The sequence below is a fragment of the Callorhinus ursinus genome, unplaced genomic scaffold (genome assembly GCF_003265705.2).
Source record: "Callorhinus ursinus isolate GAN/ISIS: 27379988/994484 unplaced genomic scaffold, GSC_fseal_2.0 scaffold3, whole genome shotgun sequence".
In the NCBI taxonomy this organism is placed as follows: Eukaryota; Metazoa; Chordata; class Mammalia; order Carnivora; family Otariidae; genus Callorhinus; species Callorhinus ursinus.
Window position 1 is genome coordinate 31,906,062 of NW_027397065.1, and position 15,507 is coordinate 31,921,568.

At 39.2% G+C, this 15,507-nt stretch overlaps 1 protein-coding gene across 4 annotated transcripts in view; it reads left to right on the forward strand.

Moving 5' to 3' along the window:
- Positions 1 to 12,470, forward strand: part of UBTD2 (ubiquitin domain containing 2) — a 61,505-nt gene extending 49,035 nt beyond the window's left edge. For all 4 annotated transcript variants that reach the window (XM_025867032.2, XM_073889936.1, XM_073889929.1 and 1 more), the window contains one exon: positions 8,291 to 12,470. In XM_025867032.2, the coding sequence (XP_025722817.1) occupies positions 8,291 to 8,688 (398 nt within the window). In that variant the 3' untranslated portion in view covers positions 8,689 to 12,470. The remainder of the gene's footprint in view (positions 1 to 8,290) is intronic.
- Positions 12,471 to 15,507: the final 3,037 nt, after the last annotated feature.

The following is a 15,507-nucleotide window of genomic DNA, read 5'->3' on the forward strand; positions in this document are numbered from 1 at the left end:
AAGCAGACTCCCTGCTGAGTGCAGAGGCCATCCAGGCACCCCGAGCCTGCGACTCTTGATCTTGGGGTTGTGGTTTTAAGCCTCATGTTGGATATAGAGATTACTTAAAAATAAAATCTTAAAAAAAAAAAAAGACACTACGTCTGTTAATACTAAAGAGAAACAAGTGGATTCTCTAAGACATGGATAGGCAGGAAATGCATATATATGTAGACCTTGTTTCTATTTCCGTGATAGAGGCCCATTAAGAAGCAGGCCATGAATTCTGGCTCCTTTAAAGGTCCCTGTAAGAATTTGTCATTTAATAAACTTAATTGATAAATTTGTCATGAACATAAGGCTTAGGAATGAAAGCATGAAACATTACATGTACATGGAAGACAGGATTTTATCCAGACTGTTGTGTTTAGAAATGAAATAGGGCCTTGATAAAGGATCTGATAAATGACTAACCATAAATTAATTAATTAATAGTATAGTAACATATTAATTAATAATTTCCACTCTATCAAAGAAACAAAAATGATTTAGAGTTGTAAAATATAAATTTATCCACTCTTCTGTTGCTATCACCCCCCCCTTTTTTTCCCAGTTAGAGCAACAAAGGCCCTGAAATAGCTGAGGTAGGAGATTGTCCTTGTGTCAGTAGGCTTCTCTGAAGATCATTGTCCTCTTAGAAATGTGACAAAATGTTACACAAGCTCTTTTTTTTTTTTTTTAAGATTTATTTGAGAGAGACCTCACACACGTGAGTGGGGGCAGGGGCAGAGGGAAAGAATCTCAAGTAGACTCCCTGCTGAGCAGGGAGCCCAACAACCTGGGGCTAGATCTCATGACCCACGAGATCATGACCTGAGCCAAAACCAAGCATTGGACACTTAACCGACTGCACCACCCAGGCACCCCTATACAAGCTCTTTTTTTTCTTTTTTTTAAGATTCCATTTATTTATTTGGGGGGGCCCACAAATAGGAGCAGGGGGAGGGGCAGAGAGAGAAGCAGACTCCCCACTGAGCGCAAAGCCCAATGTAAGCCTCCATCCCAGGATCCCGAGATTATGACCTGAACCAAAGTCAGACTAACCAAATGAGCCACTGAGGCACCCCCCCCACAAGCACTTAATCACCATTTAACCATCATATGGCTTGAGCAGTACAAGCTAAGCCACCTTCACCTGTGCTTGCTATAAGACATGGAAGACTTGGTGCTTCTGAATGCCAATCTTAATAGCTATCTTGGTAGGATGAGAGCTAACGCTGCTTCTCTTGAAGCCTGACTGTCAAAAAGCTTAATATAATTCCCAACAAAGTGTTAGCATGAGAGAGACTGTCATTAGTTAGTCCTGAAAAACTGCTCATATCTGAATGAAAGGTAATTGTGATGGCCCTTTTGACATTCCTGTGATTCAGGTTTGTAGAGAACCCCATGAGGCCTAAAGCAGTGAACTCAAACTTTATGAAAGTTTGATCCTTTGTATACTGCTATTAGTGAGCTCTCCCCCATAAGTCTGGTTCTGAGATTTAAAACTTGTGTGAGAAGGGAACCAACATTATTGCTTTCAATGGGTTTATTATATGTATTTGGCAATTTTGCGTGTGTTTTATTATTTAACCTTACAACAGCTTTGTGAGGTAGATACTATAGTCCTTGAGGAAACAGACTGAATATGTCCAAAATTAGGGTCTAAATTAAAATTTGAGTGTGATCAACTCCAAAGCTGCTACTCCTTGCATCAGATTCACTGCTTCTCCTCCAGTCTTCTGTTCCTCCATCAGGCTCAACAGTGGGCTTCCTAAATCATAGGACTAATCTACTGTTTTGTTCCTTTCTAGTCTCTGTTATATCAGTGCTCTTGTCCAACTCAATTATGTGCTTAGGCTCTCCTTGCCATAGGAAGTCACATTTGTTGAAAAAGTCAGAGTTTGTGCCTTGTGGGTCAGTTAGAAAAGAGAAGTCAGAAAAAAGGAAAAAGAAAAGTCAGGAATAAAGACAGTATTTCCATAAGCTTTGGAAAAGACCCCCAATGTAACAAAAGTCTTGTAGTTCCAGGACATCACCCACTTAATTAATTTGGGGAGGGCAGTTTTCTATATCAGATTGCCAGTGTATTTTAAATATTAAATTTTCAACTCTATTGAGGTATACTGAAGTATGCCAACAGCACATACTTAAAGGGTACAATTTGATCAGCTTTGACTTGTATACCCCTGTGAAACTGTCATCACAAGATAACATTTCATATCTCCGAAAGTTTCCTAATGTAAAAATTGATTTTTAACTTTTACAAATTTGTTCACATAGCTGTGCAAGTCTTAAGTGGCAAAAACATTAAGACTGACTGCAGTCTTAAAGGAGTGAGCATAGAGGGATAAGCAGTGAGGCCTTTGAATGCTTAAAAAGACATCTTTTTTTAACCTGAAAGATTGTCTGAGAAAGAGTTCCTGGCATTTAGTAAAGCTGTTCTTATTTTTTGGCATATAAGCTAGTTTTATCTTTATAATTTTCTTGTGAAATATTTTGATGCCCAATTAAAAATAGCCATAGAAAACCAAGTTGACCAAGGAAAAGAGAATATCTGAGCCAGTCATCTAGATAGAAGGTAAATAAAAACTTAGAAAATTATGTATGAAATCAGAACAGAAGGTGGAATCTTGGCAGATTTCTTACTCTCATGGGGAGATGTCAGGGCTTCCTGACCTGGGGAGGCCACGCCCTGGCAATTGTTTATCTCGGTAGCCATCTGTCTCTGCTAGGACTTGAAGGCTGTGGTAGGTTTATGAGGAGAAGGGAAAAAAGACAAGAATGTCTTTCCACAGAGGCCACTTGGTGAGAAGTGTGAGCAAGCCTGACTAGAGCTTCTTTAGAGCTAGTAAAGAACTAAATGAACTACACCCTCAGTGTCCAGGGGGCGGTCAGTAAAAACCTTCTAGGGGTGCCTGGTGGCTCAGTCAGTTAAGCATCAGACTCTTGATTTCAGCTCAGGTCATGAACTCAGGGTCGTGAGATGGAGCCCCGTGTCTACTCGATGCTGAACATGGAGTCTGCTTGAGATTCTCTCCCCCTCCACCTCTCCCCTCTGTGCATACATTTGCACGCTGTCTCTCTAAAATACCTATTTAAAAAAAAAAAAACCTGGAAAAAATGCCTATATTATCAACTTTTTTTTTTTTTAAGAGAGAGCACGTGGGGGTGGGGGGGAGGGGGCGGAGAGGGAGAAAGAATCTTAAGCAGGCTCTGTGCCCAGTATAGCCCTATGTGGGACTTAATCTCATGACCTGAGCCAAAATGAAGAGTCAGAGGTTTAACCAACTGAGCCACCCTGGTGCACCTGTATTTATCAACTTTTAAAGTGGTTCTTTCCCTCTTGTGTTTGAACGCACAGGCTTTCTTTCAGAAAAACTCTCCCATCTTATAACTATGCCCTGTTCACATATTCCTCTCAAATATGGCAGATGAGACAGTGATGGTAAATGTCCATTTTGTCACTACATTTGGTGGCCTTAGTTGCCATTTCCTTTTGCCTCATCTTCCAGTTCCTTCTTTGACCTTATATTATTCATATCACTGGCAGTTGTGTTGGTGGACTGCATTTAGACTGTTGGGTTTTTTTTTCTTTCTTTTTTAAGATTTTATTTATTTATTTGTCAGAGCAAGCACAAGCAGGGGGAGCAGCAGGCAGAAGGAGAAGCAGGCTCTCCACTGAGCCAGGAGCCCAATGCAGGACTTGATCCCAGGACCCTGGGATCATGACCTGAGCGGAAGGCAGACACTTAACCTACTGAGCCACCCAGGCGTCCCTAGACTGTTGGGTTCTTGCTCCTTGTGATTCTTGTTTGGCTTTTCATCCCGCTAATATTTGTCCTCTGCCCCTTTTTTCCCCCATGTTCATTTTTCCCTTTTCCCATTTACCATATCACTAACCCAGGAACCAAGCCCTATGGTTTTATCCCTATGCTGTACATTTACTCCTTCAGGAATCCAATTAAAATTCACTCTCACTTGTTGTGTCTGCCCCTGGACAAGTTATTTCTCTCTGCTTCAGTTTTCTCATTTGCAAAATGAGTGTAAGAGACTGACCATAGAGGGCTATTGTGAGGATTAAATGTCAATGTATGCCAAGTGCTCAGAGCCAGAACTAGTAAGCTATCTTAAATGTTTGCTTTTATGTTCAGACTTGTACATTTGAGATTATTACTCTACAAGCTGCTTTTACCCTTTTCCGATATATTTTTTAAGTTACCTGCCCATAATTCAGTTGAAGTGTCTCACCGAACCTAAAGCAGTTAAAAACTAAGCAAAAAGCTTCTAACCCTAAATTCTCAGTCACTCTCATTTCCGATTTAGGTGATTCTTCTTTCCTTTTTGTTTTCCATCATACATAACCTATCGTTAGGTCTGAGTCTCTCAGATCCATTTCTTTCTGTTGCTGTAGTCAGGCAGTCATTTTAGCAGGTCCCCTTGATTCCAGTCATTCTCCCTTTATGCAAATGATAAAATAATCTTCAGGCTTTGTCTCTTGTTCACCTGGAACATTGCTTGGCATGTAACAGGCACTCAGTATTTGTTGGGTAAATGACTAATGTACTGTTATCAGCCACCTGTAGTAATTAACTGTAGTATGAAATCTAAACCCCCGAACCCTTCTATCAGGTTTTCACTATTGCTGTCAATCTAGTAATTTCACATCAATTCTCTAGTCACCTCAGCAAAACCACTTGCTATTTCCTACTTACCTTGTACCAATTCTTGTCCTCATATTATTCCTATTTCTTGAGATGCCCTTTATTTATTTATTTATTTATTTATTAGAAGATTTTATTTATTTGACAGAGAGAGACACAGCGAGAGATGGAACACAAGCAGAGGGAGTGGGAGAGGGAGAAGCAGGCTTCCCACGGAGCAAGGAGCCCGATGTGGGACTCGATCCCAGGACCCTGGGATCATGACCTGAGCCAAAGGCAGACGCCTAACGACTGAGCCACCCAGGCGCCCTGAGATGCCCTTTATTTTTATTCTGTGTCATGGCCAGAACACACTATTTCTACAGAATTTCTCCCTTTTTGCTCTACCAATGTTAGTTACTCTTCTGTTGTGTGATGTCTCAGCTTGTATTTGATTTTCAGTATATCAGTTTGTACTTAAAATCTCTGGTGGGTGTGCTAGATCTGCTTACCTCAGTTAGCAGTTTCTGGGGATCAAGAACAATGTTCTCTCTCTTATAACCTTTCCTCCCCAGAGCTAGTGATATGCCTTACTCTCTTCCCTGTGTTTAGTAAGTATTCATGCAGGAACTCCATAGAGTGTGTGGAGTGGTCCTTATGAAGTCCTACAGAGCTTATATGTTAGCGATCACTATTAGCAGAGCAGTTTTGTCTTTACTGAAGAGATATGGGGCTAGTAAATGGTGGAAAATCGGGAGTATATTGTTGAAAAGGGTCTGGGCCTACAGAGGAGTCATTCTGCCCTGAGTAGGTAATTCTGGGATAATATTCAACTGTGGGTTATATTGTAAGCAAAGTTTGTTTTTGTTGACAATTTATGATCCCAGATATTTAATTTGGGGAGAGAGTAACCCATAAAACTATAGCTTGAAATGTAAATAAATCATATCTGACATCATGGTCTGGACTTTTGCCCTATTTAGTTATTCAGAGCATGTTTATAACTCATTATAATTTGACAAGTGAAGAAAAGAGTGAGTAAGCCAGAAAACTTCATGTTAAATAAAATGCAAGTTACCTTTTCCCAAAATTAATTAAAGTATGGGAGCTAAGCAATATGAAGTCTGGCTAGCTTATTTCCAGCATTATAGACATGAGCACTGCCTGAGCTGGAATAAGAAGATATGCCATCTACTGGCACCTCTTCCATGGAATTTTTATTCTCACCCATTTGAAATCTGAAAACTAAATTTCTAACTTGCTGGGCTGAAGGGCAAAGACTGCTTTCCAGGGAGGCCTGGCTGGCTGAGTTGGTAGAGCATGAGACTCTTGATCTCAGGATCGTGAATTTGAGCCCCATGTCGATGGCAGAGTGTACTTAAAAAAATAAATAAAACCTCTTCCTTTAGGGTATTATCTTAAAAAGAAAGAAAGAAATGAATGAATGGGCAGATGATGACTAAAATTAGTTTTAAGAAAAGAAGACTGCTTTCCATTGTGATGAACGAGTGGGTATTCATATCTAGGAAGAGCGAAAGTGCCTAATAGATTGTATGTTTGTTTCGAGATGGGCATGCACTCATGTTATAGCACACTCATAAAAGCTGCGATGTCATCTCTAGTCCTTTTCTAGAGAGGCTGCAAATGTCAGCTGTCTTTCAGTCCAGACATCATTCTGCTTGCAGTTTGACTGCTTTTGTTTACAGTCCTGTTATTTTATATCTGTCGTGGTACTGAAGATGAAGAAGCATATGCAAACCTGGTAACCACATTAGAGGTTTTCTTCTGTCTCATTTTGCTAATTGAGAAGGGTATTTCAGGTTAAAGAATATTGCTCAAGGTTGTGCAGCTAGTTAATAGCAAGGCTGGGAGTTTCATCTTGGTCTAGAGATTTCAAAGATAGTGATTTAGAATGGTGCTTCTCTAAAAGAATGTTTTTCTAGCAGAACATTGCCAGAACGTTGCTTTTGTACTTATCAGGCTGACCATACCATCATTGGGTCAGTGGGATATGTATCTGAGGTGTTTTCTTAATAGAGGGGATGTGTTTTTAGTGAACTCTTCACATTCTCTTTCCTTGTTCTCCTGGTGGCCAGCCCATCTGGAAGACACTAGTAGGTTTCTTTGCCTCAGGACTAGGCCATATAAATAGTGAAGTTAGCACAACTGACTATACCCCTGTTTATAAATAGCATTGGTACTGCAGCAAGATGGTTGCTAGTTAGGGACACAACTATGCTTAAAGTATATTTGTTTCTGCAGTGTCCTAGCATTCACATTAATTAGTGAACAACACAGAGGCTGTACGATATCTTTAAACCTAGAGGAAAGTGGAGATTCATGTGTTTTATGCTTGGTGACTGTTCCAGTCTCATTTTGGGTGCCTTGTTTTTTCAGCCTATTGATAGTGACCACAAAGATCAGTTCATTAACTCATTGGTTCATGGATAACTATTTCTGTGTCCCAACCCCATACTTATTAGACTATATATGACTGTTTTGAATATGGTAGATGTTTTTGTTTTTTATCAGTCAACTGACATTAATGTTCCAGTTTGAGCAAAGGACATATTATGAATAACCTTGTAAGAAAGCATTCATTAAGTGTCCTTTCAAGCTTCCAAAGGGAAGTCCTGGTAATTATAATGCAGTTTATGCTTTATAAAAAAAAATCAGCCATTAATACCTTCTTTTAAACCATAAGTGCCTTTTTCTCTCCCCTGAGCTGTCTGGTTATAAACTTCATACCCCTTTTATTCTTCCTTTTTAACCCATAGCTTCTCTGTAATAGATTGACCAATTGGGGTTAAATACAACCCCTCAGTCATTTTTATGGTGATTGTGCTAATGAGATTCATCTATAAGCGAGGAGCCAGAGCAGCTGGTAGGCTTGTCTTCTCCAGTCTGTGGTCTCTTTGGACGAAGGACTTTTGGCTAAGTACTTAGGAAGTCCAGGCACTAAGGAAACTGCTCTGGAACACCGTGTTGTGGTGAATTAAGCTAAGGGATCTGTTTTTTGTGGTTGCTGTTAAGGTTACTGATTCATTTCTTGAAAAAGATATCCCAGTGCAATTTGAATATCCCCTTAATTTGGTCCAAGCATTAATAATAGTAAATATGAATTTTGTGTGCTTTCTTTTTCTTTATCATTTAATGAAAGTGTGAATGAGGAATGAAATGACTTAGAAAAGGTGAGGGAAAGGAGTTAGGGTCCTGGCTAAGGTAAAATTAGATAAACACTCAGTTGGTTATGGGCCTTAATGATGGACATTGCTAAAGCGGCTGGCAATGATTGACCTTATACTTTTTTTTCTCTACAGTGGCAAGCTAGCAAGAGCTTTGAGCATTTTGCAAAGTGAAAATAAAAATGTGTCATTTAGGGGCGCCTGGGTGGCTCGGTTGGTTAAGCGTCTGCCTTTGGCTTAGGTCATGATCCCGGGGTCCTGGGATCAAGTCCCGCATTGGGCTCCATGCTCAGTGGGGAGTCTGCTTCTCCTTCTGCCTGCCGCTCCCCCTGCTTGTGCTCGCTTGCACACGCGCTCTCTCTCTCTCTGACAGATAAGTAAATAAATCTAAAAAAAAAGTGTTCATTTAGATGAAACTCTTGTTCATATCTTCTCTTTCTGAAGGTGCACTCACAGAGTGCTATGATGAACTGGGCAACCGGTATCAGCTTCCAGTCTACTGCTTGGCACCACCAATTAACATGATAGAGGAAAAGAGCGACATAGAGACTCTGGATATTCCTGAGCCACCACCTAATTCTGGATATGAATGTCAGCTCCGTTTGCGCCTTTCCACAGGCAAAGACCTCAAACTTGTGGTCCGCAGCACAGACACTGTATACCACATGAAGAGGAGGCTACATGCAGCAGAAGGAGTGGAACCGAGTAGCCAGCGATGGTTCTTTTCTGGCAGACCTCTCACCGACAAAATGAAGTTGGAAGAGCTGAAGATCCCAAAGGACTATGTTGTACAAGTTATAATGAGCCAGCCTTTACAAAACCCAACACCAGTTGAGAACTGATTGGTCCTCCTGGCTGGTCCCAAGATCCCTCCCACTCCTTTTTATTGTCGTTGTCATTTCCTACTCTATGGCGTGAAATTTATTTTCACTGCTCTGAATTCCATATGAATGGATTTAGTTCTGAGGAATTACCAGTGAAAAATTCCATCTGTGATGGAGACCAACAAAAATAATTAATAAAACACAAAGAGCCAGCCTTTGAGACTCATGTAATTACAGTTTCTAATTTGAAAGGCAATTAAAAAATAGATAACCATTTATTTTAAAACACCCAACAACAATGTAACGACTGTATTTAAATGTTTGGACTGTAAATAGGATGTTACGTCCATGAAGAACAGCACCAAGCACCTTGTCAATACAGAATTTGAATATATATATATATATATACACATATATGTATGTATATATGTATATATATTCCCGAAAATATCAATAACAGTTACAAAATGAGCTTTTTAAAATGGAAACTGAGAAGAGCAGTATTTGAGGTTCACTTCTATTCTGGTCTGAATTCTTTGCTCAATTAATAATTAGCCATAAAGGAGTAGAGACTGGCAAATTGTGTTTCAGTATTGCTTTCCCCGTTCCCGTATCTTGAGCTCCTTATTTACATTCACACTAAATTTTGGTGCCTTCCAGCACATTGGTGGCAGGTACCCTTCTGGAACACTAGGCAATAATTTAGTCAGTACAGTAAGATCTCTGATTTTCAGCTGATACTCAGTTGAAAAGTCTCTTGTCCTTTTGCTGCATAGCTATTTTGAAATGTCTGTATATCAAAGCTGTTTTTATATCCAGGCTTAGAGGGTCACTACTATATAATACCGTCATTGATCTACCTACTCTGCTTGAGATTTTTCAGCGCATGCCCCCAAATGCACTGGGCCAGGGAATGTAAGAATCAAGGACAGGTGTTCCCACCCTAAGATAATACAGTCAATTCTCTCTTCTCTCCCAGTTTGCAGGAGGGGTGTAAGGAAAACCCATTGTATCTGTGCATGGGAGAACTGTGCCTATTTTCAGTCTGTTAGAAAAATGTCAACTCCTGATTTACTGGTCTGTTTATGGACATTACTTAAACATCAGCAGTGAGACCAAAAGATGAAACATTGCTTTATACGTTAACTTTCCAGTTCACTGTTACCTCTACTTGTGGTGGATGACAGTTTTCCTCTCTCATCTTTCCTAGCAAAGAGTCAAATGAAGAGCCATCTGCAGATTAGATGAGAGGACTGAAAAATCTGGTGAGAGTACCTGATTCTCTAGTACTATGACTGGAATAAAGCTGCCAAGGGTTATATTTAATTTGGGGCCTTTGAAAAGTTAGTTCCAGAAAGGAAAGGGGGACTATCACAATCACTGTAGCCCTGAGACTGTGAGGTGGCAAAGTAGAGACAAGAAGGTACGTACACTGCTCTCAGTTGGGAAATAATCAGACCTCCACACCCATTTGGATGTGAAGCGCTATTAATTTTAATGGCAGAATGAAACTGCTAATTAGTTTAAATGTAAAGTTTAAAATGGTATTAAATTTCCTATAGCCTGATTAGATATAATATCTATAATTATAACTTACCCTGTCTCTGAGAGCTTTAACTGCTTCCCTTTCTTTATGCAATCATTTTAAAGATTGTGGCTATATTCAATTTAGGGTTGCTGATAATTGAATCTAAAATCAAGAGACAACAGCAACGTTAATTCCAAAGGAGTATTTTTATATTTGAAGGTGGAGGTTTGAGGGTATTTGAATATAATGCCCCTGTCATCAAAGAGTTTCTTTGTTCCTTGTGTGCCACATTGAATAGCAACAGCTCTCAAAGTTTGACAACTGGAAATGTGTTCAAACCTATTTTTCCTAAGTTAAATTGGGTGATATCATCAATAATCTATGGTTGCTAAGAAGTTTTTTTTTTGTTTGTGTAGAATTTGAACTCTCTTAAGAATTTATTTTGTTTTAAAGGTACATAAACTTCGCATAACGATTTTCTGGGCATGTTTAACTAACCTGGGTGAGAAAACCATGGTGCTGTTTAATGTAAATAGATTGATATAAGATTGGACCAATACTTGATGTGTACAATTTTAGTATGTAGGGTTTTTGTGCTTTTTTTAAAAAAAAATGTTCAATTTTTCTCTTTGTCTTGGCCTTTATTCTGGGTTTTTAATTGTTACGCTCTACATAAAGGTAATCTGCCTCATTCTAATAAAACCTCTAAAAAGGTTTTTCTTCTCTTTAAAAACTTACTTCAATAAATAACAAGTTCATTATCACCAGACTTAGGCTCTGCTGTGCCAAACCATACATGGTTATTTATAGATATGCTTTATCTTCCACATTGAAATCTTGGTCTAAAGTAGGCTATTGTTTTTTTTTTCTTAAGGGTCATGCCATAAATCAGAACTCATAATTCAGTTTTCTAGAAACACTGAGCTCATTTCTTACCCATTTTGGATCAAAGTGGCAGGTTTTGATAATTTTTTATTTAAAATAGGTGATACATATGTATGATGGGCAAATCCAAAGATACTAAAGTGAAAAATCTCTCTCCACACCCCAGATGTAACAACTGTTACCAGTGTTTTGGGTATCTTGAAAGATACTCCAGCCCAGCAGTTCCTCAACTTGAGCATGCATCAAAATTACCTAGAAGTCATCTGAAAACACTGATTGCTAGACTTTTCTCCCAGGGGTTCCACATTAGTAGGTGTGAGTGGGCCCCAGTAATTTGGATTTCTGAGCAGTTCCAGGTGCTGCTGTGGCTGGTGTACAGAATCACACAGTGAGAACCACTCTTCTGGTGTACATTGAGTATATTCACCCACCCTACCCTGTTTTTTCCATAAATACATATACTATTCACCTTGATTTCTCTCTTTTTTTTTTTAAAGATTTATTTATTTATTTGAGAGAGAGAATGAGATAGAGAGAGAGAACATGAGAGAGGGGAGGGTCAGAGGGAGAAGCAGACTCCCTGCCGAGCAGGGAGCCTGATGCGGGACTCGATCCCCGGACTCCAGGATCATGACCTGAGCTGAAGGCAATGGCTTAACCGACTGAGCCACCCAGGCGCCCCACCTTGATTTCTCTTTAAAATGATGAATCTTGGATCTGTGTAATTCCTTTTATGGCTACACCAGTCCTGCACTGTCTGGAGTACCAGTTATTTCAGACTTCACTTTGGTCAGTTTGACTACTTGGAATCTTGCTACTGTAAACCATGCTGCCGGGAAGTGTCCTTTTCTAGAGCTACATCATTGTGTCTGTGTACATCTAGAGAATGCACTCTTGAAGAGAGAATTGCTAGATCAATGAGTATACACATTGAGAGAGTAGATGCAAAATTGCCCTCCAAATAGATTTTCCCAACTTAAAACTATAGCAGTATGATTGCTCTTATTTTCTCATACATACTAACCAACATTTTGTTCTGACAGTCTAAGTGAAAATCTGTCCTGTGGTCTATCTTTATATATTTTCTTTGTAGTTTAGCATTTTAATGTATATTTTAGGCCTTTTTTTTTTCTGCAAATTGTCTGCTTATATTTCTGGGGCACTTTGGTCTTTATCCTCTTGATTTGTGAATACTATATTAAGGAAATTGGTCATTTTTCTATCATGTGTTACCATTTGTTTTTGGTTTTGTGTAATTTACCATGTGCAAATTTTTAAGTTTTGCTTGGTTGGATTGATCAGATTTGTATTTTATGGCTTCAGGGTTTTCTTCTTTAAAAGGTTTTATCATTTCAGATTATAAAACTTTTTTCTCATGTTTTCAGTATTTCTTTTATGGCTTCAGTGTCTGGAGTTATTTTGGTGCAGGATAGAATAGCAGCCCAGATTTATTTATTTATTTATTCCTTTGTTTTTGTAAATAGTTAGCTAATCCCACTTTTCCTGATACTAGTTGAATAATTTTTATTGGTCTTTTTCCCATTGATGTAGAAAAATCACTCTTATTTTATGATGCCTTTAAGACTATACTTTTTTAACGGTCTTTTCTTATTAATTGAACAAATTAGAAAATATACCTGTGTCCACCTCAAATTCTCATATGCTATGATTTAGCATTTTGACTTACAGAAAAGAAGAAAAGAGAAGTGTGGCTGACAGCCTCCCTTGCAGTAACTGTCTCCTGTGATTTCTGTTCTCTGGCTCTGTGGGGGCTGTTCATGTGGGCAACTGCCCATTTCGGCAGGTGTCAGCAGAGTTGATTTGGCCTTTTCTAGTCTTGGCCTTTGGCATGAGGCAAGTGATGATAATACATGAGAGCTAAGGACTAGTGGAAGAGAAGTGATTTCACTTTGCTTAGCTTCCTCTAAAATTCTTTCCTCTTTATAGCTGATATAGATTGTGGTGCTGGCCTGAACCTCTATTGCTCTCTTCAGCCCAGCCTGCTAGTCACCTGCTCTGCAAGTGCGGCCCCTCTGCCCATTACTTCGGCCCCTGAACAAGGGCGCACTTTGCTGACCAAGGCATTCTAATGTAACTATGACATAGTAATACCATTGAGTGTTACCACCATCCAAAAAACACCTAAATGTACTTGGTCTAACTGAGCTCTACCTTGAGAGCACAGTGGATTAACTCACTGTTGAAATAATGAAACTTAATTGAAACATCTACACACATACCTACAAACACATTTTTAAAAACGTTAAATCTCGTAATGTAATTGAGGAAAAAAGTCCTGACGTAGACATTAACATTGTTTTCTGTGTTGTACTTCTAGTCCCAAAAGAATGTCACTTTATACATGCTATTGAATTTTAGTTTTTACAGTTTCAGTTTGTGCCCATCCGAACTAAATGCTCAGTTTCCTGAGTCCATTCTAGAGCTGCCCAGTTTATGAAATACTAAGTATTTAAGTAGCTTTTTTTTTTTTAAATCTATCCATTTATTTTAGAGAGAGAAAGAGCAGGGGGAAGGGTAGAGGGAGGGAAAAAGAATCCTCAAGCATGCTCCCCGCTGAGCGTGGAGCCTGACAGGACAGGGGCTCAATCCCAGGACCTGAAGCTCATGACCCCAGCCAAAATCAAGAGTCAGATGCTCAACTGACTGAGCCAGCCAGGCGCCCCTGAAAATACTCTTAAAAGGATTTTTAAAAATCTGATAGTTGGGCCATGATACCTTTTGTAGTCACCCTGATGATTTCCAGGGAGAGGGGGGAAACTCATTCCTAAAACTTTAGTCATTTGATGTTCATTTTAAATTAAGTTGAAATAAATGAATAAATTATTTTAAAGTTTCATTTAAAATTTAGTCAGAATTACAACCTTTGCTACTTACTATCTTCGACTTTCCCTTCTCCCCCCTTGCCCCCATTCTGAAGCAATAAAAGGTACAGTATCTTCATTGCTTTAGAGACGGTGTCTGTAAAAAACATATATGCCATGGTTACTTTTTATATGTCTCAGGACTGTTGCCCTTGGAAAATGGGAAGGAAAAGCCTTTCTAAGACCTTGTTATAGTTTCTCCTCCCAGAACTATGCGTAGATCTTAGGGTGTCTGCCAGCAAAAGCCATCTAGGATTCCAGAAAAGAGGCAGAAACCTATCCCAAGATAAGCTTAATGGCGAGGCCCTTTGAAAGGATGATGGATTTCCAACTGTCATTTTCCAGCCAGAGAATACTAGTCTCTCGGTTCAATACTCTGTGTAGGTGTAGTAGTGTACTGTGTAGTAGTAGTAGTGTAGTACTTGTTTGCCAGAGGGTATTCTCCTTAGAGAACAGCTACAAACTTTTCACCAAATCAGAGGAGGAGAGGAGCACTGTTCTGAGGTGCTTTGTATCTTAAATATAGAGTGTTCGTAGTAATGAACATGACTTCTCTTCTTCCAAGTTTGACTTATGAACGACAATCTTAGATAAGCAGTATTCTTTTCTGTTGCACATTGACAGTGATTTTTGTTGGTTATTAGGTAACCCTGGAACTCTGAATGCCTTATGGGCAGTCATACGGCATAACTGATCCTTAAGAAATTCTTGGTTTATAGTAAATGAGCTGTACCTCTTTAATTGCCAAACTTGTTCCTCAGAAGTTTATGGTAGAAGGAGATGTGGTAATCAGCATTATGCAGAAAGGATTTCTGAGCCAGTAAAATGCTGGCTTGAAACTTAAACAATTTGCTAAAACTGAAGTGAGTTACTCAGATCACTTGCTCTGAGCATAGGAATCTAATTGACCTTGAATTTGAATCATGGTTCTACCACTGGTATGCCATATATTTTTGGGAAAGGTTCTTAATTTCTCTGGGCCTCAATTTCTTCACCTGTAAATTCTGGATAATACTTGATTCACAGGGTTATGAGTATAAATAACTTCATGCATCTAAAGCACCTGCCTAACCCATTGCAAGCACTTACTCAGTGGTAGTTACCATCATTACTATCACAGTACAGACAGGTAGGGAGGATTCGCAAGTCTCATGCTAAAAACTTGGAAAATTAGGGGGTGGGGGGATGGGTTAGCCTGGTGATGGGTATTAAAGAGGGCATGTTCTGCGTGGAGCACTGGGTATTATGCACAAACAATGAATCATGGAACACTACATTAAAAACTAATGATGTAATGTATGGTGATTAACAATAAAAAAACTTGGAAAATTATTCAAGGCATTAATTACACAAAATTAAAATTATACAAGGGCATGTAATAATTATTCTACCCTAGTAGATTGGTACAGTTGCTTGAGCACCTAACTTTGTAATTCAGGTCCTAGGAATAACACAGCTCCCATATCCCTAAAAGTCTGTTTCCCTTACAGGTAGAGGCACTTCACCATTTGCCAATTTGCAGTGTCTTGCATACAGGTGGTT